General features: G+C 41.2%; 1 protein-coding gene across 4 annotated transcripts in view; it reads left to right on the forward strand.

Moving 5' to 3' along the window:
- Positions 1-312: 312 nt before the first annotated feature.
- The window catches only part of LANCL1 (LanC like 1), a 34,330-nt gene continuing 8,827 nt past the window's right edge, over positions 313-25,815 (forward strand). The window contains exons 1-4 of one of the 4 annotated variants that reach the window (XM_029933916.1): positions 313-367; positions 679-775; positions 4,310-4,427; positions 19,472-19,679. In XM_029933916.1, coding sequence (XP_029789776.1) covers positions 695-775; positions 4,310-4,427; positions 19,472-19,679 — 407 coding nt within the window. In that variant the 5' untranslated portion in view covers positions 313-367; positions 679-694. The other 3 variants (XM_029933914.1, XM_029933915.1, XM_029933913.1) reach the window with 3 other exon arrangements.

The raw sequence follows: 25,815 nt of genomic DNA on the forward strand, positions 1-25,815 counted from the left end.
TACCGTTTTATTCAGTCTGAGCAGTAGAGATAAGAGTATCTTCAGATCTCGAAGCAGTCTTTTTTCTTCTACAGATAAATTCCTAATTTTTATGAATCAGTGGGCTTGAATTATTTTTTGCAATAAAAGATATTAAAAGACAAGAAATGCAGAAAATATTGGGCACAATTGCACCTTACCCTAAGATACGTCCCCACCCCACTACCCAGGAATTAAATCTCCCTCATAGTTTTTAGAAATCACACTCCTGTCTCTTTAACGAGTGAGAAGAGGGCGGGCCTCCAGAGTGTCGAAGGTTGTGATTGGTCCGACTGGCAGGAAGTGGGCGGTGAAAGCGTGGCTTCTTGTTGGTGTCCGAGGCTGCTGGGTGAGAGGCCGAGGCCTGGCCGGGCTTCAGGACGTTGAGCCTGCCGTCACTTCAAGTCGCGGGAGTGGGAAGGAAGGGTGCAAAACGGGGTCCGTTCACCACTGTGGGCGCGGGGCCCTGACTGCCTTTTCGCGGAGGTGCAGCGCCCTAGCAGCCGGGCCGCGATCGGCGCGGGGTCCACTCAGACCATCGAGACCGCGGGGTGGCCCAGGAGCTGCAACGAAGGTGTCGTGCGGCCGCTTGCCGCTGCCCTGGCAACTCCGCCGACGCCCCCATCTCAACCTAGGTTCTTTTTTCCCCCTGTTCTGCAGGCTTGCTTCCGGCGTCATGGCTCAAAGGGCCTTCCCGAATCCTTATGCCGATTTTAACAAATCCCTGGCCGAAGGCTACTTTGATTCTGCCGGGAGGGTGAGTTTGGGATACATCTGCCTGCATCCCTACCTCCGTCCAGGCCCTGGTGTTCAGAAAGAAAGAATTTTGCCTGAAAGGGACGAGCATCCCGTTAAAAAAAAATTATATATGTATCATTTGAAGATAAATATATAAAATACATGTCAAAATATGCAGTTCTGAGCTCTAACATTTCTATAAGTCATTGTTGTTATATTAATTTATAATTGAAATAACCTCAATAATTGATAACTTAAATCGTAGAAATGGAGGAATATGGCGTTTTCCATGTGATTTTGCAGTTTTGATCAAGTTCACGATGCATTTTAAAGGAGGAGGAGGAGTCCTGGTGGTCTGTCACGTGTGCGTTGTTACTGCTTTATATTTGTACCCAAATAGGGGCGAGGGAAATGATGAGAGTAAATTGGAAAATGTGGTAAAGACATCTTCAAGCTGAAAGTGCTAAGACAAATTAGGGACATAGGCCTGAAATTCTTCCTACTATTGCCACTCTGCAGAACATCCCCACAGATGGGGGGAAGAACTGTAAATTAATGGTTACCTCGTCATAAAACACTGAGCAGAAGAGAAGCTGGATGTCAGATACCAGAGGCCTGTGTTTTCTCCTGCCACTTTGAATGAATGTAATTGTTAAGCGAGAATACAGTTCTAGCTGGGAAATCCTCAGAGTGCATTAGGTTGGAAGAGTGATCTCTTTGCAGTGCATACACTTTTTTATTCTAGCAGTTTATTTCTTCTAAACTCATCATGCGTAAAGCAATTTGACATGAGTTATAAGGGACTTAGAGATTTCGAATCTTCCAAGTAAACTTTATGTGGCTCTTTTGGTTCTTTCTTGAACACACTTGTCACTCTGGATTAACTTAACATCAGTAATGCAAGTGGGAGGGATGAAAGAGATGGAGGAGTTGCAGGATAGAAAGGTACCAAAGTATGTATGAATCTAGAGTCAGTCCAGTATTTTTTAGACCAAAATTGAACTACCCAAGCAAAGCTTCTTATAATAATCTTGACATCATATGGCTTCCTTTTGGCCATTTGGACCTGTGTTCTGTCTAGCTCTGCAGATCCTGAAGCTCAAGTATTTTGTCCTGTCTTGTTGGAGAAAGACATGCTGTTTCATGCTATCTTGGCAAAGAGAACGTTTGAGGATTTATCCTAATGACAGAAGCCTTCGGGAAAATACAGCTCACTATTCAGGCTGTTTATAAATTAAATGCCTTTACGAATTTAACCATTTCCAAGGGAGAGAAAAAGATATTCATAAATTTAAACCCTGGTCCAAAAATAATGAAGGAGTTTATCACCTAACACATGGTTTTGGACAGATTCCAGAAAAAAACGAGCACACCAGTGCTAAAATCGTTTAACGTTGAACATCAAGGATCAGACCCTGGAGATCTGTCCTCCTTAATTTGTTAACACAGACCTTTCAATAAGGAATTGGTCTGTTTTCTGGCATCTATTAAAAAAGGGGCTTTTGGAGACTCTGCAAATTATTGCTAGAGTTTGAATAATTTTGTGGTCTGCCACAAGCAATCAATATTCTCAGGCAGGTCACCTTTATTAAGTGCAGTTATATGATAGAATGATATGCAGATAGAAAAAAGTGACTTCGCTTCCTGAGACTACAGCGTTCTCATTCTTGGGCTCAGAGTAAGGCCTGGCAAGATGATAAATTATCCGTGATCTATGAACAGAAGATGACATGTTCTCATGTAGATGCACTCTTCTATCTAGTTGAGATTTATAGAGCTTTTATATTAATATTGAAGTGTATTTTGTCTTACTAAATGTATTTTCAAGACTTGTTGAAATCTGAAGTTCTTGGCAGAAATTGTTAAGTAATGGGGGTGGGTCTGTCAAACAATGTGGTTTCTTCATCCGAGTATGAAATAAGGTATCATAGTGTGCTTCAGAATAAATAATCCAGATACGGTTGACAGTCTGGTTTGCCTTATCAGAGATGCTCTTCAGAAGTAAAAATTAATATCTTTTATAATAATTCTGATACTGCCTTTCTTCAGTGTTAAGATGCCTTTTTTTAAAAAAATGAGATTACGACGCCAACAGGTAGTAGTTAGGTTTGTTTTTATAATCCTTACATGGTGAAATAAAATATTTGTATCCATGTGGTATTCCCCAACCCTTCTGAAATCTTATTGCTTTGTAAAATCCAGGTCTGGGAGTCAGAGCAGGTTCCTAAAATTGTTTAGGAATACATTAAAGTGACCTTTTAAGACACTTCATGATTTATTTAATGTATACAGAACTTTCAAAATATTTTTCAGTTGCCCGTAGGAAGAATAACGTGGTGATTATGCCTCAGTTTGCCCAGCGTCTGTGGGCCTTCACATGGATGCCACTAACCCACAGCCCAGCCTCAGTGTGCTCTTCACTCCATATCCCACTTATTACTTGTTATAGACCCTTGGACCACTTGACGTTTTAAAATTTTTTTTAATGTTTTTATTTTCTATTTTTGAGAGAGAGAGAGAGACACAGAGTGTGAGTGGGGGAGGGTCAGAGAGAGAGGGAAACAGAATCAGAAGCAGGCACCAGGCTCTGAGCTGTCAGCACAGAGCCTGATATGGGGCTCAAACCCACAAGCTGTGAGATCATGACCTGAGCTGAAGTCGGCCACTCGAACGACTGAGCCACCCAGGTGCCCGTGCTTTACTTTTTAAAAAATATCAACATTTATATCCCTGAATGTGAAAGACCCAAGGCATTGGATCTCATTTGATCCTCAAAGTACTTTCTGAAATCGGTGGGATAAGTATTACTATCCTGACTGTATAGAGGTAACTGAAGCATAAAGAGTTCTATGCAGAGCAAGATCACCCAGCTAATCACAGATAAAGATATAGGCAGCCTCATTCATTTGGGCAATCTTTATGATGGCCCTCCTTTGTGAGGCTCGGCACTGATTCTGATGGTCTTTCCCCTCTGCCCAAGGCTCCTCGTATCCATGAATTAACTTTGATTTTCTTATCCTACTTCTACAATTTTTAAAAATTATTTATCAATTTTTTTCACAAATGGACTTTAATAAATGTTTATTCTCATTTTTAAAATAACAAAAGCAACTAGAGTGTTTCTTTAGGAAATTAACATTGCTGCTGCCTGAATGGCTGGAAAACAGCAAACATCTCATGATTTGTGCTTAATTTATTAAAACGATTTTTATTATAATAAAAAATATTGGTGTAAATAACAGGTGCTCCCTAATAAGGGGAAACTACTGCATGCCAATTTATCCCCAGGAGTCTATTTTAATATTGATTTACAAATTTTATGTAAAACATTAAATAACAACAAGTATTTCCTGCCGCTGTGAGTAGGAAAATGTAGTAGCACTTTTAAGTTTTATCAACTTGTTTTTAAGAATAAAATAATTATCCAGTTCTCCCAGGCAGAAAAATGTGACCTAAGTGGGAATGAAGTACCCTCTGACTTTTGATAGCCTGTAGTCTGGGAAGTTGAGTGGTCCATATTTTTTGATACTTGTTTTCCCTTTAATATCTACAGCTAACTCCCGAGTTCTCACAACGCTTGAACAATAAGATTCGAGAGCTTCTTCAGCAAATGGAGAGAGGCCTCAAGTCAGCAGACCCTCGAGACAGCACTATTTACACTGGCTGGACAGGTATGAAGTGCTGGCCGTGGGCCGGCATAAGCCAGAGCGTTACCTTTGGAGAGCTGTCTGCCAGAACGGGACGCCCTTAAGTGTTTCCTGCATCTGTACATGAGAATATTGCTTCCAGGAGAACACCGTGCTCTCCGCCTAACCATGATATCTTTGGATTTTTAACAGTGCCTACTGAATTTAGGGCAGGGTAGGCACGTTCATGGAATTCATACCTGACACAAATTTGGATGACTGCTCGTGGAAAGAAAACATGATGCTTAGCATTACGTAGTTAATTTGCAGATGGAATTTCAATGGGAAGAGTTGGGAAGCGTCCCAGAATGCAGCGTGTGAAACAGAAATAAGGAGAACTTATCCACAGGAAAGAAACAGGGATCTGTAGATGAAAACAGAGTGAATCATAGATTGAGTGAACTAATCCTTCCAGACAGTCATCGTTGGTTGGTTTGCATGCACTGTTTTGCTGGTCATTGAGACGGTGGAGAAAGTTTGGGAAGAAAGAGTATAGGTGTCAAGGAAGTGAGAGAGAGAGAGAGAGAGAGAGACGTCGAAGAACTTCAGTTAGTTTACTCACGTAGAGAGACGGAAAGACAGCAAGACAGCTTTATAATCTTGAAGCACAGTTTACAGATTCCATGTTTTCCAGTGACTCTGAAAAAAGAGGGCAAACAGAGGAACAAGTTTTTAGCTTAAGGAATGTGATTTTAAGGCCATGGTGCTTGTGAAAATGCAGGTTCCTGGGCCTCACGGGGGAGATACCAGTTTAGCAGGTCTTGAGGGGGGCCCAGGAATATGCGTTTTGCAAGCCTCAGGGGTCCTGATGTAGATAGTCCTCTGGGGACTGCACTTGGAGAGTTTTTTAGTAATGACAAGTGATTCTGTCCTTGTGAGGATGGGAAGGCAGATAAAAATCAGAATAAAATTCCACTGTCAGGGATGTGTAAGGTTATTATTTTCTAAAATAAGAAGAATGGGCTAGTTAATGTTGGGCCCTTCCTCTTAGCTTAGCTTTATGATTTCTGGGGATTTTAGAAGCTTAACACAAGGTATATTAAAAATGAGAATAAATGTGAAAATATTTTGCTTCAAGAAGGAAGTTATAACGACATTTGTCATTTAAATGAACATTACTATTGTTTATTTAAAATTATGAGAATTTGGGGTTTCCGCATGGCTCCATCAGTTAAGTGTCCAACCCTTGGTTTCGGCTCAAGTCATGATCTGACCGTTCGTGGGATCAAGCCCCACATTGGGCTACACACTGACTGCAGGGAGCCTGCTTGAGATTTTCACTCTTCCTATCTCTCTGCCCCTACCTCACTTTCTCTCTCTGTTTCTCAAAATAAGTAAACTTAAAAAAAATTTGAAAAAAAATAAAATTATAAGTATTTGAGCCAAACAGGACAAGTATGTGCATGGTTATCTTTAGCTTTCCTCTTGATTTCCACATCATCTAAAGCCCACACTTACAGATCTTTTCCTAATATATTTGGAGTTTCTATTGTTTTGTTATTCCTGGCAAAAAAAAAAATACTGAGACAGATGGCTAGATTGAATTCCCTAACTGACCATAAAAAGAATGACTGAAATCTGTGTCCTACTCACCCCTTCAGGTGAACTTACATTATTACTTATTATATGGTACCTTGCTTTAGGGGGAAGAAAAGTGGGGATTGACTTCCGGTTTAAATTAGTAGTTTGACAGTGTTAGGAAAACCCATCAGTCAGGCCATCTACTGCTGGGGCTGGTTCGGAAACTAAAAGTTAAATAGAAGAGGAAAAAGAAAAGGAATTCCACTCCAAAGCAGAACGCAAGTGTGGCTAAATGTTTGGGCGGCGCTAGTTTCGGGTGTCATCTCCTCTGCCAATATCCTTCAACTTTTTGTCTTTAAGTATTTATGGTGCTTACTGCTGGCTCCTGAAAGCAGCTCATACAGCAAGTGTTGTCGGCAAATTGGCACACTAAGCAGTTTGGTTGTTTTATGATATCACATAAAACCTTCTAGATAAATTTGCTAATGGCTTTGGAGGGAAGGATCCTGAGGTCTGCTAACAGCACTGTTAAAAAGCCCTTATTCCCACATAAAATGGACGGTCTCCTCCAATGCTTTCATAAGTAAAATGCTTCTGTCCCCCTGCCAGTGTTCAGACAGTCTGAAGAGCATAAAACTCGGAGTTGCATAAGAAACTACATAATGCTAATTTGACACATGAAATTATGTCAATACCTTCTCTTCCCATTGTTCTATCTTACCAAGTCTCTTTGCTCTTGCTACTTTTTTGCCGAGAAATGCATTCGTAAACATTTTAATGTAATAAAAATGCTTGGTGTTGTGTCAAACCAGTGTTTACATAATTACATATTGGTTTGTATGTTACTCTTTGTGTTCCCCTTGCTGTCTTCCAAAGAGGGATCTTTTTAGAAAATAAGGATTCTGTTCCGTTACCTTCGTTCCCCAAATTTAGCATCATATTTTTATAAATATTAATTGTTGTTCTTGTTGCTAGCATGTCCAGAATTATATTACTTTGGGCAACACTAATTTATTATAGAAAACCTTTAAAACTTGTTTACTTTGTTCAGCATTGGTATTTACTGAGCATTTGTTGTCTACAATGAAAGCTTTCGCAAATGATCATTTTGTGGTTTGTATGAGAAAACTTTATGATTATCATTAGTTGGAACTTTAAGTTACCATCCTATTTTGTTAAGTTTCATTGCCCAGTGGAAGTATGATCTAACAGTTAATGCTCATTCAGATAGAAATAGCATTTAGAATAGGGTTAGGCTCTGTTGCACATACCTGGAAAAAAAACAAAATTACAGTGAGTTAAATAAGATAGAAGTTTATTTTTCTCTTCTGTAAAAGAAGGCCAGTGCCGTTGATGCACTGGGCTCAGGATGTCGCTAGGAATCCGGGTTCCTTTCTGCTCTGTCATCCCTCGGCCGCTGGCTGCTGCCTCTTGGCTCTCACACTCCTGAAGATTCGTGCGTTACATCAGCTTTTCAGGTGCAGAAAGGAAAAAGAGGCAAAAAAAAAAAAAAAGAGAGAGGCTGCATTTCTCTCCTTTTATTTTTTTAAAGTTTATTTGCTTATTTTGAGAGAGAGAGTGCAAGCAGGGAGGGGCAGAGAGAGAATCCCAAGCAGGCTCTGTGCTATCAGCATGGAGTCCGATGCACGGCTCTATCCCATGGCTGTGAAATCAAGACCTGGGCCGAAACCAAGAGTCAGAAGCTCAACCAGCTGAGCTGCCCAGGCTCCCTTCATCCCTCTTTAAAGGACTTCCTGGAAGCCCCACCCAACATTTCAACTCTACCTGCTTTTCATTGGCTGGAACGGTCACACCTGTCAGCAAGGAAGGATAGTAAACGTAGTCTGTTAGCTGGGGGTAAGTGGATTTGGGGTAAGAGCCTCGTGATCTCTGCTCTAAGTCACGCATAACAAGAAAAATGATTTTGTTGTTTGCACAAAGCATTTGGACAATGACCCTTAATTTTTTTCCATCTGCAAAAAGATCTCTAATGTCTGTCCATTGGGGGGAATTTTATTCTATAAAATATTTTGAAGTTTCCTAAGCAATATTTTGCCTGCTCGGTGTTTCTAGGGAGACTCACATTTGGAATTCATTTCAAAACAGCTTTATTTTAATTTTGTTTTCATTTCAGTAAGTAATAGCCCTTTCATAAAGCCTGCCACTAAAAGAAAGTATGTGAAGAATGCCAAATCATAAATAATTTTTCTAGAGTTAAGTGTAACTTCTGTCAAGAAAGGGGCTGCAACTGGTTCTAAAGACTGAAATGTTAGCGTTTTCTCAGCTTGACTGAGCAGTTACCTGCCTCTCCTTTCCGCATCCCCTGACACTCTGGCTGGCTTGTCACAGGATTATAAAATCCCTAATTTGTTTGTATTGTGCATTAATCCACAGTAAACCGCATAGCTGTAGGTCTGTGTTTCTGCTTGATGACTTATAAAAAGCTACAAAGCTAGGCTTTCCAACTTCCTAGTACCTCATTCATGCTATGACTGGATTTGCCTCAGTTGCTCACTTGGTCTTGAAAATGAGAGGGTTAGTATAGAAGCCCATGTGTTTTTAATATTACATAGGCATTTAAGCTGAAAAATTGGACTCCCATCATTTTTTCCCACTTTCTGACTTTTTTGGAAAAATTGAGACTAAAAGTGACAAGCTACTTATTAGAATTTCTGTACCTGTGTTCTGTATGCTTTAAAAAAGACTGCATCCTGCTTTAGAAAAGATTGGGTGCATCCTGCTTTGAAAAGACTGTGTGCAGCCTGCTTTATTGGTAAGGGTGATGTGTACAAGGTTAAATAAAAATTTAAAAGAAGCACATCGCTTTAGAAACTACATTGCCTTTACAAACTAGTTTACAACTGAAATTATTTTGCCTTTTTTTAATAAAATTGAAGCAGAGGATATAACATAGTGATGAGAATGGTTGACATAGGCTTTTAATATGATTAAGGCATCATTTTCACAAAAGCCTACACATTTACTCCTGTGGATGTCACAGTGCAGTTTTACAATCTGTATTCTGACTTTTACCTTTTTAAAAAAAATTTTTAAATGTTTATTTATTTTTGAGACAGTGAGAGAGACAGAGTGTGAGTGGGGAAGGGGCGGAGAAAGAGAGGGAGACAGAATCCAAAGCAGGCTCCAGGCTCTGAACGATCAGCACAGAGCCCGATGCGGGGCTTGAACTCACAAACTGTGAGATCATGACCTGAGCTGAAGTCTGACTCATGACTCATGACTGAGCCACCCAGGTGCCCCTGACTTTTACCTTTTTTTATTCACGACGGAGAAATAAGATACCTTGACCCTAGGGAAGAAAGGAGGGAAGTATTATTCAGACCTGCAACTGCCTCATATTGGCCATTGAGGCAGCTCTGGTAGTAAATTGCTCATGCTTGCCCAGGAAGGAAATATTGTGAATAATCAACTTGATAGGCAGTAATTGAAGGTTAACAAATTATTACAAGAATTCAGTAATTTAATAATAAAATATTAATTTTTTAAAATATTAATATTACTTCATTGAGTAAGTTTTGCTTCCCAAGGGAATAAGGATCATAAATATGCAGTTTCATGATCACTTGCCTGATAAAGGACAGGAGTAAAGATTTAAAAGGATTCCTATTAATCTAATGTTTCTGGGATTGACATTCGAATGACAGGATCCAGAGTGTGGGCACATATGTCAGTAACTAATGTTCTATGCCAGACACCATTCTAGGTACTTGGCATTTTTTACCTAACCCGAATCTCAGAACAACTCTGTGGTGTGGATGCTCTTTGTATCCCCACTTCACAGATGAGGAAACTGAAGCAAAGCAAGGCCGAGTACCTATGCCAGGTTACACAGCCAGTAAATTAGAAAGTTAAGATTCAGCTCAGCAATCTGGCTGTAGAGGCCTTGTCTTCACCCCATGAGCCTGTGTGCCTGTGTGTGTACTTACTCTCTGTTCCTACATCTGGGTTCACTCCATACACTTTGGAATGTATAATGTAGGAAGAAGGTCTGCACATTAGCTATAGGAGGGGGTCATTGGAGCAGTGATAACAGGATGATACTCATATTGTACAAACATCTCAGAAGTGGTTACTGACTAGTCAGTTTTAAGTGTTTTAGAAAAAAATTAGAATCGATAAAACATGAAAGGAGTCTGGAAAGAAAGAGAAACGTGAGTTAGGCAAGAGTAATTACTATTTAAAAGTCTATAGGAAGAAGTTATTTGGGATCATAAAGCAAACCGTGGGAAGATTTATGGGCATTTGCATCCAGAAAAATGAAATCTCCAGCATTGTACTATAGAAGTTGTTTCCATGCTTCCTAATCCTAAATTAATATATTCAGCATGGTTTCAGATAGAAAATTAACCGGGCCAGCACAGCAGCTTTTCTTCATAATTGCTTGTATTTGAAAAGGCTTGTTGTGGATCTTCTCATTTGAAGTAACACCGTTAGTCTGAAAACAATCAGTAGCTCTCAGAGCTGTTAATAAGCGATATTTGAAATGAACAGGCCCTGTTTTTCTCACTGAAATCTTCCTTTATAGAATTTAGTACATTGAAGTGTAATGCATCATGATATTGACGTATGACATATGCCAGCCGTAAGCACTGAATTGTTCATTCTTAGCCATAATCCTTTCCTGCGGGACTTACAGAATGTGCTCCCAGCTTGGGAAGCAAGGGAATCGTTTTGGTTCTTTAGATGCCCCGTGAAGAAGTGCTTTTTATGCCTGTGCACGTCACACGGACGGTATGGACAAATAACGGGCATGGAGGCCCCTTAAGATCAAACCCAATGGTCAGCTACTAAATGGTCCCAGGTGGTGTCCCAGAACCTGTTGGGACTCATGGCACCTGCCATCGGGCTGCTCGGGGTTACGTTCCAGGTCGCTTGTAGGTTCCAGGGAGGAAGAGATTTTAAAGTACCTTATAAAATAGAAATCACAAAGCACTGGTGAGGAATTGTTACTATAAAGAATTAAATGAGCAGATGAAGTATTTTTTGTGTTAGAAATAAGGGTTTGGGAGAAAAGATTGCTTTCCTTGCAGATAACATAGTAGAAAAGTTAAGTAAACCCAAGAGATAGCTGATCTCACTAGTGTCTTTAAGAAAGAATGAGGGAAAGTGCTAGCCCTCATTTAATTTCATTTTTTCTCTCTCTTAACTATGATGATTCCTAAGGGAAATGATGATCAGCTCACACTTAAAACACACACACACACACACACACACACACACAGGACTCTAGGGGCTTTAGTTCTAAAAGACATAACCCAATCTTCTATAACCAACTCACAAAGTTAATGAGGCTAAGATCAGCATATATTTCCTCTTTTCAAGTATTAGATAACATTTTAAATAAGAGGATATGCAGCATAATCCCTGGAGTAGTATTAACTTGCGCTCTAAATGCAAGTCATTAAAGTGTTTCAAGATGCTCTTCCTCTGATCTGCCAAATGTATAGCCTTTGAGTTACAGCGTTAGCATGTGGGGCTTAGTTTCTGCTGATACCAGACTTATTTGAAAGGAATCACTCTGGCCAGGTATCTTTTCTTTGCAACTTGATCTTTTTACTACATAACTTTTCAGTGAGAGCCAGGATTTCAGTGTCCAATTTGAGCCCTCGCCAAGTGTCCTTCACCTTCAGGAGGAGCACCTGTGTCACCTAGCCAGTGCCGCCAGGGCGTGGAAGGAGTAAAGGGCGTGGATCTACACTGGGTTTATTGAAGCCCTTCATAGCGACCGCTAGAGAACGGCCAGAGTATCACCTGCTTTCTTTCCGACTGCACTTTTTATGGTGTTGATTTCATTACACTGTAGGTTATCTTAAGTGGCTCAGACGCAGGCTTGAAACAACGATAGGGTTCAAATGCTACCAGTGTGCTTAGGTGACACACTGAGAACAGGAGAATGTTGACAGATCAGAAGAAACGGCAGGAGGAAAAGAAAGAAGACCTGTGTAAGCAGTTTGACTTTTACAGACAGCACCAAGGAGGCTGGGCTATGTTTTGTCATTTTGATCCCAAGTATCTTCAGCATTTAACACAATGCCGGGTCCATCGTTGGTGCTTAGTAAATATTTGTTGAATGAGTGAAAGAATGAATAGAGAGTGTCCTGCCATTACTATTCCAGCTACCCCCTGTGCAAACCAAAAACAGCCACTTAAACAAAACTAGATGGAATGGGAAAAGAATGGGATTCAACTCACTTCGCTTCTGTTAGGATGTAGTAGAGTCCATCTACATCTCTTTCCCCTTGACTTCTGAGCCAATTGAGAAGTGAACTCAGAAATTAGGTAGGGCTCATGATATCTGCTTTATACTTGCTTGGTAAAGCTGAATGGAGAGCCTATTGTTTAGACCTGGATATAAAGTGGATTTCTTCCCTCTTGCCACGTGCTTTGAACTTATGTCCTTAGACTCAGAGCGTCTGGATAGCCCACATATGGATTGCCACATGGGAAACAGAAGAGAAAAGAGGGAGAGTCTGAAAACAGAGAAGACTCCCAGAAAGCTCAGGAGAGGGGCCAGATGGGCCATGAATAGGGAATATTTTTCTAGTCAGAGGAGCCAGTGAGGGTGGAGAGAAGCAGAAACATGGGAGGGAGAGTGTAGTTCCCTCTGTATTTTCTGTCCCTTTCAGTTAGCTATCAGAAATAGATGGAGTGACTCTTTCAACACTCATTGAAGTTCGCAGTATAATGGATGTGGGCATTTATTTAGTTACTGTGTGCTAGGGACTTGTAATGATCAGCATGATTCACAATAACTGTGGCGTGGCTACTACTATTTCCATTTTATAGATAAACATGCTTAGGCACAGAGAGGTTTAGTAGGTGAGGTAAAATCACACAGCTAGAAAGTGGCAGAGTGAGGCTCTTAATGACTACTATGCTGAAAGGTTTATCACATTAATGGCAATCTGAATAAAAGACTAGAAGCACTTCCTAATTTGACACAGTTATGAAGCAAGGCACTGAGGGAAGGAAGAGGAAAGTATGATGTCTCCTTTTTAAAATCTATTTTCCTCTGGGACAGTCAGCTCTGGAAATGCATCAAAGAGAAGAGAAGATACGTGTTCCGAGTGCTTGTTTGCTTCCTTTCTTACTCTGTGTTTGGGACGATACTACTTAATTGATGGTGCAGCGGCACAACTGCGCTTCTCCCCAAACTACGTGTCCTCTCGAAGGGCAGTGGCTTGTGATGCTTGGCTTTCCTCTGACAGCTGAGCAGGTCTGCTGGTCCGCGCGGTGCCCGCTGCAGGCTCTGTGGAGAGCCCTGTGCACAGTAACAACCGTGACTAAGAATTGTGCCCCGAAGACAACTGTAGTTGTGTTGAAAATAATAAACAGCATATCAGAAAGTACCAACCCGATGTAGAAAGACAGATGATCATACTGTATGGGGTTAATTAGAGCAAACAGTAACTTACATTTTCATAAATCTGCAAGGGAAAAAAAACATGGTAGTTGATGAACTTGCAAAGTGTTGACTGGGGAACAGTTTATTTGAAACTCAACCATCCATCGCCCTTCTAGGGAGTTCCTGTATCCGAATCGCTCAGGACTGTTGAGACCCCGCTTTGGGTGTTAACTGAGCCCCTCTAGTGACTCCAGCAGTATTACAATCTGAACACAACTTTTCCCACTAGATGACAGGAAGAGAATCTTTTTTTTTTTTTTTTTTGAGAGACAGAGACCACGCGAGCAGGGGAGGGTCAGAGAGAGAGGGAGACACAGGATCTGAAGCAGGCTCCAGGCGCTGAGCTAGCTGTCAGCACAGAGCCAGCCCAATATAGGGCTCAAACCCATGAACCGTGAGATCATGACCTGAGCCGAAGCCGGACACTCAACCGACTGAACCACCCAGGCGCCCCGACACAAAGAGAATCTTGAAAAGACCGTGACCCGCAAACAAACCCTTTGTCAAAGGACACGCAGTGGCAAAGGTTTTTACATCAGTGCAGACGGGTCATAAAATAAATGAATAACGTTGAAGAAAAATCTCTAAAATGCAGACTCACAGACAAGTGTTTTTGAGAGTTCATACATCTGTGGAGATTTTTATCATCTCCATATACATTTGAGACACACCAAGGTCTTGATTGGTCAAGATGAATAGGACTAATGATCCCTCAGAAATTCAAAGGCTTAGTATTAATTACTTCTCAACAGCTGGCTATATTTATAGTACTACTGGGGATAAGTAGCTGAGTAAGGAAATTGCAGATTTAGAAGTGTCCCTAAGCAGTTTATCTCCCTTCCCCGAGTAGTAGCTACAGAAGGAAACCTAATAGAAAAATCTAGTTCAGAGCTTCCATACTAAACACCAGGACAGATTCCTATGTTCAAGGTTCTCTTTGGTCCTCACGGTATCATTTTTTTTTTCGGGTAAATTAGATATCAACATTCCAGAAACAGATTTCTAGAATGAACTGTGGGGGCAGTGCCAGGCTTCCTGAACTTCTTATGCAGAATGTCATCTGTCTCTGTGGTTCAGGGCAGTGCTGTCCTTAGAAAGTCCTGCAGTGAGAGAGATGTTATTTTGTTGTGCAGTAAGGCAGCCGCTAGGCACCTGTGGCTGTGGAGTGTTTGACATGTGATGAGTGTGCCTGAGAAACTGAGTTTTAAATTGTTCACTTTTAACGAACTTGAATTTGTGTAGACACTGCTGGTTAGAAGCCGTCATACTGGACCCGCAGCTATAAGCAACCGAACAAGCTCCAGGAGTGGGGAGCTCAAAGTAGTGTATGTCTGGGCTACTTCTGGCCTTTCAGACCTCCACGGAGGGTTTTTGGTTTTTGTTTTGTTTTTTGGGTTTGTGTTTATTTGTTTGTTTGTTTGTTTGTTTTAATTAAAAGGAACCCATGCCTCCATGGGATTGGTGAATCTTGCAGTCAGCTTGCTCTGGAAATGCATCAGAGAATCATTGACTACTCCACAGTCACATTCTTCCCCACACCTTTGGAGGACATTTGTCCAGCCTTTCTCCCCTGAATTCCAGGCTTACACATCCAGCTGCCTGCCTGCCTGCGCCTCCGCTTGGATGTCTAGTAAACCCCTCACTCCTGAACTGTACAGGTTCGGCTCCTACTCTGCCTCTTCCCCACTGCCCGGCCCTGTGCTAGATGTGCCTAGTGCCCACCCATCGCTGGTATCCCTCTCCTTCTGGACTCCTAGGAGGATTAAACCTCTCCAGTTTAGTGTAGTTAGGGAGGCGGCCTCTTGGAGCCCAGCGGCTGCAGGTGGAGGCAGCAGATAACGACAAGCCAAAGCGTGTAATTGCTGGTGTAGCCTTCCTGCGGAAGGTGTCTAGGAGGCAGTTCCCCAACAGAGTTCTGCATGCTCGAGCCCATCTCGGAGGACCTGGACTAACCCGTAGGGTTATCTTTGGAAAATGCCTTTAAAAAAAAAATACTCCTCCTCTACATAAACCAACCATAGATGAGCATCAAACCGAAATTTCTATGTCTGGTTTTTTTAATAATTGGAACCCCCCCAAGGAATCTGTCCTTATTAACCGTGTCATCCCCTAGACTTCTCATCCCCATGGATTTGCTTGGGTAATTCCCCTGCTGGGAGTATCATGCACTGGCTCCATTCCAGCCTTCCGCTTTTGGTTCACACCCCATCATACCTCCTTCTTGATGATACCGTTTTTCCCCCTGGGATGGAGGGAATACTCTACCCACTTCTGTCCATTCTTCCTCTTCCAACCCAGTCTCCAAGGCTGTGAATAACTAACGAATGCACGTGTCATGTCTAAAGCATTTACTGACTTCACATGCTGAATTCTAAAAAGTGCTTGATTGATTTTTTTTTACTGATATTATATTTATCTGGATTTGCATGTAAAATAGGGGGGTATCCCTATTACAACTTTCCTACACCCTTTAAGAAATGAAGTACGACCAACCAGAGTAGCAATAATCTCTCATTCCTAAAAGAGAGTACTCATTACTTAACAGAATTAGTTATCCCAAATGCTTTATTGGTCACCTTTAATGACTTTGGGATTAATGGACAAATAATGGATTAGATTTTGCTCTACTCATTTCTTAATGTATCTCTCTTCATATGGATTATTTTCCCATTTAGAATATGTCAATATGTGTAAGTCATATATATGAGCAAATATAACAATACAATAAAATTCAGACCAAAAAAGCATTAGATTTCATAGCCTGATGACAGTAGTTATCACGGAGTGGACCAGCTAAGAAATAGAATATTATAACATCAATTTTTTATGTCAGTGAAGATAACAAAATCCCTCCAGATTTAATGGGGGGGGGAGGGGAGGAATAGCTTTCTTTTTTTTTTTTTTAATGTTGATTTACTTATTTTTGAGAGGCAGAGTACATGCACAAGTGGGGGGTGGCAGAGAGAGAGGGAGAGAGAATCCCAAGCAGGCTTCACACTGTCAGCACAGAGCTCGACACAGGGCTCGAATTCACAAAACGTGAGATCATGACCTGAGCTGAAATCAAGAGTTGGATGCTTAACCAACTGAGCCACCCAGGCACCCTTTTTTTTTCCTTTTTATAAAGTACTTCTAAAATCTAAAACTATTTAAAGTATATTTTTACAACTAAATGCAATCAAAATTTATTTTTAAATGTTTATTTATTTCAAGAAAGAGAGTGTGTGTGAGGGGCAGAGAGAGGAGGAGAAAGAGAATCCCAAGCAGGCTCCACACTGTCCGCACAGAGCCCCGTGCAGGACTCGATCCCACGAACTGTGAGATCATCACTTGGGCCAAAATTGAGTGGGGCCCTTAATCAACTGACCAGTCACCCCAATGCAGCCAAAATTTAAGTCTCACTTTAGTCTTTTCTGTTCTGGAAGAAAAGATGAAACAGTAGAGGAAGGAAGCAAATCTCCTTTATCCTACCTTTCACTTAGTGAACAGTATAGAAGGAAACTTTATCTGCTGCTTAAATTTAAGCCCCACAGTACCCTGGGTAAGTAGCACATCCTGTGATAAGAAAAAGGAAACATTGAAAAGATTAAAGTCCATAAATCATCCTGTGTTGAGCCTCGTGACCAGTTTTGATAGTTGTTACTCTAGAAGCCAGTACAAATGTTCTTATTATATTAAATGTCACTTAGAGACTGGAATCCTACTTGGTGATGAGTCTGTGAATGGATATGAATGGATACAACTGTAATCCTCCCTCCCAAACCAGGCCCTGCTCTAGGGGCATGTTAATATCTTGGTGGGTGAGAAGCATGGTCAGTCTTGCAGTACCATTTGACTTTTTCCATGAAGAACAAATTTATTTTGATAAAAATTAATGTTTGAAAGAGTTCTTTAAAGCACAGACTGAGGCCAAGGCTGAGGGCATGTGTGAGGGGACTAGGGCGCCTCCTCCCCACCGAGCTGTCAAGGTTGTGTCTTTATTTCCACCTTGCCAGTTACCTCTCAGCATTCAGTATTATGCAAAGGTGATGTTATATGCGTGAATATTGCTAAAGGTTGGAAGAGCATAAGGATCAGGCTCAAGACATTTAGCCACACACAGTTCCCCATTTTTCTATTATATTAGGTCATCTGGGGTACGCAGTATTGTTGAGTCATTAAATGTCTTTGACTTACACGTTTTGTCTTATTTTCCTGACCTAGCCTCGTTTCTAGTAAGCTTGTACAGGAAACTTCTTTGAATTGGCAGACAGACTCCTCACTTGAAACCCTTTTCATCCGTGGGTGTCTTGTGAGAGGAGGTAGACACTGTAAACTGCAAGGCACAGGTGATCCCTGAACCAAAATACCGGGACACTGAGGCCCAGAATGAGGAGAGAAACAGAACCTGAGGTTGTGGAATCCCCAGACGTTGGGAAGTGAATTCTCTGCTAATCAAAAAGAAAAAAGATTGTTATCTAAATGAAATATTATGGACTGGAGAAACGACTCCCTGTTTTTTGTGAGAAATGCATCAAACCTTACCAGTGCAAACTTGAGTGGGTTTTGTTTGTTAAATATTTAGGCCAGGAGGAATCGTTGATAACGAGACAGAGGTTTGAAAAGGGAAAACAATCATTGGGCTTGTATTTAATCACTTTGTATTTTCTCAGACGTCAGTCATATCATTATCTGACTGTGGTGCTTACAGAACTCAATTAGGGGAGTTAGGTAGCATTGGGAATAGGAGGCCAAAACGAAAGGGTAACAATTTAAATGGATCGCCAGCCGATGCCTAGTGTGGAACGGAGATGAAGCCGTTTAAGCACCTAATTGCAGAAGAAGCTCTTGACATTGATTGTTTGTGAAAAGGAGAGTTTTTTTCTTACATACATGGTTTTGTACACTTATGTCTGCAGACCTTCAGCGTTGGTACATCCGATCCTCAGCTTGTGGAATTACTAACACCAAGCCACTTTGAAAGAGCAGACAAGGTTATTAAGTTTGGCAGGAAATGAAAATTTGGCCTTAATATACATGTGAAATTGAATTGTCTGTAGCACAAAGCTTTGGAGATTACCCAGGCAAAATGAGAAAATATCTAAATTTAAAATTGTCCTCAGCACAGTGAAAAGTAATTTTTGCAGACTGCATTTTTACTGCACTGAAATCCATGAAGAGATTGGCTCTCTTAATTTAGTTTTAAACAGAGGCTCTGTATCTTCTAAAAATGGTAAATGAGATGGAAAATGTACTTTAAGGGGAGAAGTGAGTTTCTGGAAATGCTGCAGGCAGCTAGGCTCCCTACTCCACGGCTTTGAGTCTGCCCAGAGACCAGCCGGCCTCAGAGGGAAGGCTCTATCTACTGTGACAGGCATTCAGACAACGCCTCAGTTATATATATAGCAGGCTTCTCTTGAAGGATAAGAAGCAAGTCGAGGAAGGCCCAAAGCAAAAGTCATTGGCACTTTTTACAGTATAATTTCTCAAGTGGCGGAGTCCTTGACAGAGAAAAAAAAAAATAAGGAATTGAATCTCTTCTATCAGATCTCAGATAACTTAGCAGTTGCTTATAATCCCTGCCTGGTGATACTGGAGTAGGGAATTTGGTTACTGTACCTACCTTCTCATCCACAAAATTACCTTCCATAGAAAGAGATACTGAGTTTTTCACTCCCTAGTCTTTGGATTTCTTTAGACGGCAAGAACAAGGACAACTTGTTTACTTATCAATTAAGTAAATGATTCTTTGTTCAGGAGGCGACTATTTAGAAGCATGGTTCTGATAACCTGTCATTTAACCACCAAGAAGAATACATTTACACACAGTAGAGTGCAACAAGGGTTAATAATAAACTTAGGTTAGAGTTCGTACATGGTCTCAGAGTTCCTGTTATTTACAGCTGCAGCGGTGAAGAAACCAGTGCCTTTGTCTAGTTTGTAGAGCTGCTGAATCTAGAACTAAGGTCACTGCGAGTTCCGGAGAGTTTACTTACGTGTGCGTTACGGCTTATCGGCAGTACACACTGCTGAGTTGGCAGCAAACCAAAATACAGCAGTGGCCCACTCTTCATCCTTACATTATTCTCTTGTTGCTTTTCAGGTATCTCTTTGCTTTACTTACATCTCTATGATGTGTTCGGGGACCCTGCTTACCTGCAGATGGCACATGGCTACGTGAAGCAAGGTCTCAACAGTCTGAGCAAGCGGTCCATCACCTTCCTGTGCGGGGACGCGGGCCCCCTGGCGGTGGGCGCTGTGGTGTATCACAAGATGAACAAGGAGAAGCAGGCAGAAGACTGCATCACCAGGTAGTCCTGCTTCTTTTTGAGGATTATTATCTAGACGTCGTTATGTATTCTGGGTGTGTTAGCAAAAGAACATTTTGGTGAAGTTACTTTTCTCCCAGCAATAGATCTTACTACTGTTATTTGGTCACTTCACACATCATCCCGATGTAGTTAAGGAACAACCGTCAAAGTTCCTATTTTATTGTTAGATGTAATGACATGGACACACGCCAGATCAAACATCAGTTTGATCACAGCCAGATCATGTGATTACTAATCGAAGGTGCTATCCAAGACCAGTAATTCAAAAAATGTGTTTCACTTGCTGTGGTGGGCTGGGTAACGGATGACCAACTGATTCAAAATTGCTTTTCTTGGGAGCAAATCACATGCAAATCCAGATTCTTATTTTTAATACAGAGCAGGGCAGCTGAGTAGGAGCTTGTGAATTATGAAGAACTTCTAAACTATGGTACTAATACACTGCAGTTATTGTTTGACTACAGTTTATTGAGCACAAATTCTATCAAGAAATATGGCTCCATATCGTGCTGTTGGGCTCCACTGGGCATGTTAACACACAGAGAGTTGCAATTTCAGCAAAGGTTTTTTGGTTTTGTTTTCTTGTTTACTAGACTTTACTTTTTTTTTTTTTTTTACTTCTTATTTTAGAGAGCGTAGTGGGAGAGAGGGGCAGAGGAAGGGGGGAGAGAGAATCCTAAGCAGGTTCCACACTCGGCATGGAGCCCAATGCAGAGCTCAATCCCACGACCCTGGGATCTTGACCTGAGCTGAAATCAAGTCAGATGATCAACTGGCTGAGCCACCCAGGCGCCCCCAGACCTTACTTTTTAAATCAATTCACAGAAAAATTGAGAGGAAGGTGCAGGGATGTCCCATACACCTGCTATCCCCCACATGCGTAAACTCCCCATTATCAACATTCCCCACCAGAGGGGTGCACTTGTTACAGTGGATGAACCTGTGGTGACACATCATGATCACCCAAAGTCCATGACTGACGTTAGTGTACATTAGTTACATCTTGATGTGGTGTAGTCGCTGCGTTTGGACCAATGTGTCATGACGCATATCCATCACTGTACTCGCATACAGAGTAGTCGCACTGCCCTAAAAATCCTCCCTGCTCTGCCTGCTAATCCCTCTTCCTCCTCCCTAACCCCTGGCAACTATCATTTTATGGTCTGCTTGGTTTTGTCCTTTCCAGAATGTCATAGTTGGCATCATACAGTATGTAGCCTTTTCAGATTGGCTTCTTTCACTTAGTATGTATGTACGGTTCTCCCATGTCTTTTCATGACATGACAGCTCATTTCTTTTTAGCGCTGACTAATAATCCGTTGTCTGGGTGTACCAGACAGAGTGTATCCATTCACCTGCTGAAGGGCATCTTGGTTGCTTTCAAGTTTTGGAAACTATGAACTAATTTATGAACTAATATGAACATCCATATGCAAGTCTTTGTGTGGATGTGACCTTATAGCTCCTTTGGGTAAATATCAAAGAGTGTAATTGCTGGATCATATTATAAGGGTAGGTTTAGTTTTGTAAGAATTTTTAAAGTATATTCCAAAGTGGCTGTACCATTCAGCATTCCCACCAGTGATGAACGAAAGTTCCTATTGCCATACATCCTGCCTCTGTTCCAGATCTTGGCCATTCTAATAGATATGTCATGGTATCTCCTTGCTTCTTGCTTGTTTTTTTTTTTTTTAAGTGTTTATTTACTTTTGAGAGAGAGAGAGCACGCGCTGGGGAGGGGCAGAGGGAGAGGGACAGAGGATCCGAAGCGGGCTCGGTGCTGACAGCACAGAACTCAACATGGGGCTCAAACTCATGAACTGTGAGATCATGACCTGAGCTGAAGTCAGACGCTCAACCGACTGAGCCACCCAGATGCTTCCCTTCCCCCCCCACCCCACCCCCTGCCCTCACTACCCATTCTCATTTTAATTTGCATTTCTCTGACGTACACCGTGGAGCATCTTTTTATATACTTATTTGCCATCTGTATTTCTTCTTTAGTGAAACATCTGTTAAGGTCTTCAGCATATTTTTTAATTGGGTCCAGCAACATTTCAATTAGCAATTGCCCCCAGTTTACCATGGTTTTTGATTCCCACTACTCTTTCTAATAAATTATTGTTAGAATGGCATTATCATCGCTGATTTCATGTGTGAAGGATCTTTGGTTAAATTTACACTGCAGTGGTATGTATTTCACTGACAGACTTCTGGCCTAAAATTCTAATAACTAGAGTGTTCTCCTCCTCGAAACTTTATTATGAAAAATTTCATAACATACAGAACATGTTGAAAGAAATGTCCAAACATACAGAAATGTTGAAAGAACAGTGAATACATGTGTATCTGCCCACAATTCCAGCATTAACATTTTCCGTACTTGCTTTATCACAGATCTAATCCACAATTCAGTCCTCTCTCCGTTATTCATCCTTTTTTGGGGAGGGATGCATTTCAGGGTGAATTGTAGACATCAGTATCCTTCCCTCTAAATACTAAAGCATATATATCATTTACTTGGGTTCAGTACCTGTTTACTTTTCTTCCTTTGACATAAAGTTTACACACAGTGACCTGCCCAAGTTTTATGTATATTAGTTAAGGTTGGCAAATGCATATACCATCTAAGTTTGCACCACAGAAGCTACTTTTCTGTTTATTTAGCCGTACATCTGCTTCATAGACTGAGAAGAGTCTCATTCAGTGAGCCATTCTTAAAGTGTCATAAAAATAAGCTGTTGTGCTCCCAGTATTTTACATGTAAGGCCAGCCTTTCTCAAAATATGTCCAACCAGATAGTAATTGTTTGCTATGTGAAAAATGAAAACAAGATGTATGTATTCCGATTGGGGAAGCGCTAATTAAACCAAATGAAACATGCACCTTTACTGGCTGCTCCGTGTCTTCAGTAGCCTTATGCCTGGGGGAAACCTGCGACTCCAGGGAGCGGCATCTGCCAAACTCGTCACGTAGACAGACAGCCCCTCTTCTAAGGACATCTTAGGGCCTCCTGTTCTAAGAAACACTCTTTGGAGAAATAGTACCAAATATTAATATTGGTTTATTATAAAATACTCTTACTGGTAACTGGAATGTTTTTTTTTTGACACCTTGACAATAAATATTTGCAATTTATATCTTTTTAAAAACTTTATTGACATTTCATTTATCAATATGCGGTAGGAAAATAGGCTGTTTATAGCCACAGTTTTGACTTCATTTCTAGAGTTCATGGCACAACAGGAAGACAAAAGGAATTAATTATAAATTGCTTTCACATTTCCTCCCTTTTAAGTGAAAAATCTGTAAGTCTTCTCAAGTCAATTGAAATAATTTGCTGTCATCGGATTTTAAACCTACTGGTTTGTTTCACTTGTTACTGACCCTCCTTTCTCCTGTCACACAGCCCTCGGGAGATAGCGGGGTTCCGTGTGGGGGGCTCTTGGGCTGCAGCACCAACACACCTTTTCATCTTACCCTTCCTGTATTTTCTTAATATGATGGTCTTTCAGAATCATCATTTTGAGCTCTAGAGACAAAGAAGTCTATGCTTCCCTAAGGTAGGGATTCTTAACTTTGGGGCCTTGAGAATCTTCAGGCTTCCAAAGGTCTAATATATAAAACCCCAAATTGTATTCAGCATGGAGAGAACCCTTACACTTTTCTCAGAGGGGTCCGTGACTCCCCGAAAAGAAGTGTCTTTGTGTCTGTGTGTCTGTGTTCAGGTTCAAAATGTCCTGCTCTTGGTGGGGGCAGGAGGCAAGGAAGAGAATAGATGGCACAGAATTTTCCTTCTGTTTGATTTGTACCATGTTCATTTTCGCCCTTCCCTCCACACACTGTCGGTGCCACCACGCAGAGAGAGCATTGCCTACTGACAGTCCCCAGCTCGGTGACTGATGTGATGTGTGTAGTGCTTTGGGGCCAGGACTTAGAATGATGAACAACTTAGGTTTTCTGGTCCGAAAGTGTCTACTCTCTTTTGTAGTGTGATGAGTAAGAAAAGAACTTCTTTCTAAAAAGTTACAAACCTTCCAATGATACAAGGTAAAAACTCTCCCTAGTAACACCCTCGGGAAATGTTGCTGGAAGTGGAAGAGATCTATCCTGGTTTTATAGGTCTTCATTCTTCCTTCCGTGACATTTCAGTAACATGTCTCTTCTGAAGATTGGCTGCTATTAATATCACCATAGCAAAACGAACGGAGCTGCGATGCTGTGCTTCTGGGTTTGAGAGTTTTTGGAAACACATAAAATAACCTTTATGAGTATAAATGCTGTCATTTCTTCACTTTATCTTGAGAATGTAGCTTGTAAAACATGCAGTTAAAAATCCTTCCTTTCGTAATCATCAGACCCAACTAATGAGTTTTAAGGATTTGAATTCAAATCCAGAAAAAAAGGAATACTTCCTTTCTTACCCAAAACTCCGAAGTGTTATTTTAAGGAGATGCTCTGAGCAATACTTCATTTTCAAGGATTTGAAAGGATTTTGCTGTCTACTTTAAACTTCCAAAACGTGAATGAGTTTGGCTGCAAGATAATTGAAATGCTGATTATGTATCGCCCCCTAGTGGTAATATAATCCATAATGTTGGCCAATGAAGGAAACAATTCAAACACATCTAAGTGAGAACATCATTGGAGTTAGTGCAATAATTGTTCTGAGTAACTTCCATAGAGCAGTATTTATTTTACAAATTCATAGTAACTTTCCTTTTTTGAATAATTCCATTTCCTTTACAAAAGTAAACCAAAAATACTTTTTTCATATCTAAATACAATACAATATGCTTTATTTACATTAAAATTTGATAATAAATTCTTAAATCAAAACTCTGAGGTATTCCTTCTGTTTACCACACCAGCTGAGTTTGTATCTGGTAAAAAGACCCTATTTTGTTAAGATCTCAACATTACTGAGTTGCCAGTTCTGGCATGAGAATAAAATAGAATTTTTCTTAATAAATGGTTTTTAAGTTCTTTAAAAATATTAGGGGTGTGCCTGTGTGTGTGTGTCTGTGTATGATATTGAAGTGGAAGACAAAATGGCCCATAATTCTACCAGCCAGGCAGGCCTGTTGACATTGGGAAGAAATCTCCAGAAACAAGAAAATTGAAAGTGACATTTGGCCACCACGGCCCGGCCCTGTTCCTGAGACAGCCACTGTTCCAGTGCGAGTTTAATGCCTGTACGTATAGAAGAAAAAACATACATGAGCCAGCACTTGCGTGTTTGACCAACTTGATGAGATGCCCCCACTTGTTGAGGACTAATAGAACTGTCAGCATCGGCACCCACCCTGCTTTTTCACACCCCTCTTTCCCGACAGGGGTGAGTTCCCTTAAGGACACTTTATAACTTTATGCAGTCTACCGCGTAATGGTTAGCCCCTCTCAGTCACTAAAAGCATCTCATTCTGGTTATTACGACGTGGCTTTTTAATTTTATATTGTGTTTCCCTCCCCCAACCACAACCTTAGAGAAGTGGAGGGGAGGGCTGGGAGAGGGGAATTGTCTGTTCCTTCACAAGGACCCTCCCTTGCGAGCCAGGGCACTCTTTGTTACACCCGGGGGTTATAGACTGGTGGCAGCACTCGTTAGGTTTCTGTTGGCTTGTTTGTAGATACCGGTGGCCTCCGGCGATTAGCGGCAGAGCTGTATACCCGTCGGCTGTGGCCTTAGCACGAAGTACTCAGAATGAAAGCACCAGCAGGGAACCACATTCTGCCATATAAACGAACCAAGTGTACAGATGTTGACTAGGAAGAAGATTCGTACACATACACACAAGTAGTCTCCTGCCCTGTTCTTGTGACTCAAGAGAAAACCACATTGTCCCCGGACATTCTTATTAGGTCCTATTGATCAGACAGAAGTAGAGCCAGGACCATCTCCCACACCTTCCACCTGTCTTCATCACTCACTCCACCAATAAAAAACCATCTTTAACATTCTCTCCTACACTTATCAGCAAATCCTCTGGTGTAGATTTTGATAAACCTACTTGAAGTGCCAAGTGCCTCTGAATGGTGATTCCTGATAGGAGTAGTGCAAATATAGCCAGTCACCCCGGGGGTGTGGTTTTGGATACTTCAGATGCTGATCATA

The sequence above is a fragment of the Suricata suricatta genome, chromosome 3, assembly GCF_006229205.1.
Source record: "Suricata suricatta isolate VVHF042 chromosome 3, meerkat_22Aug2017_6uvM2_HiC, whole genome shotgun sequence".
NCBI lineage: Eukaryota > Metazoa > Chordata > Mammalia > Carnivora > Herpestidae > Suricata > Suricata suricatta.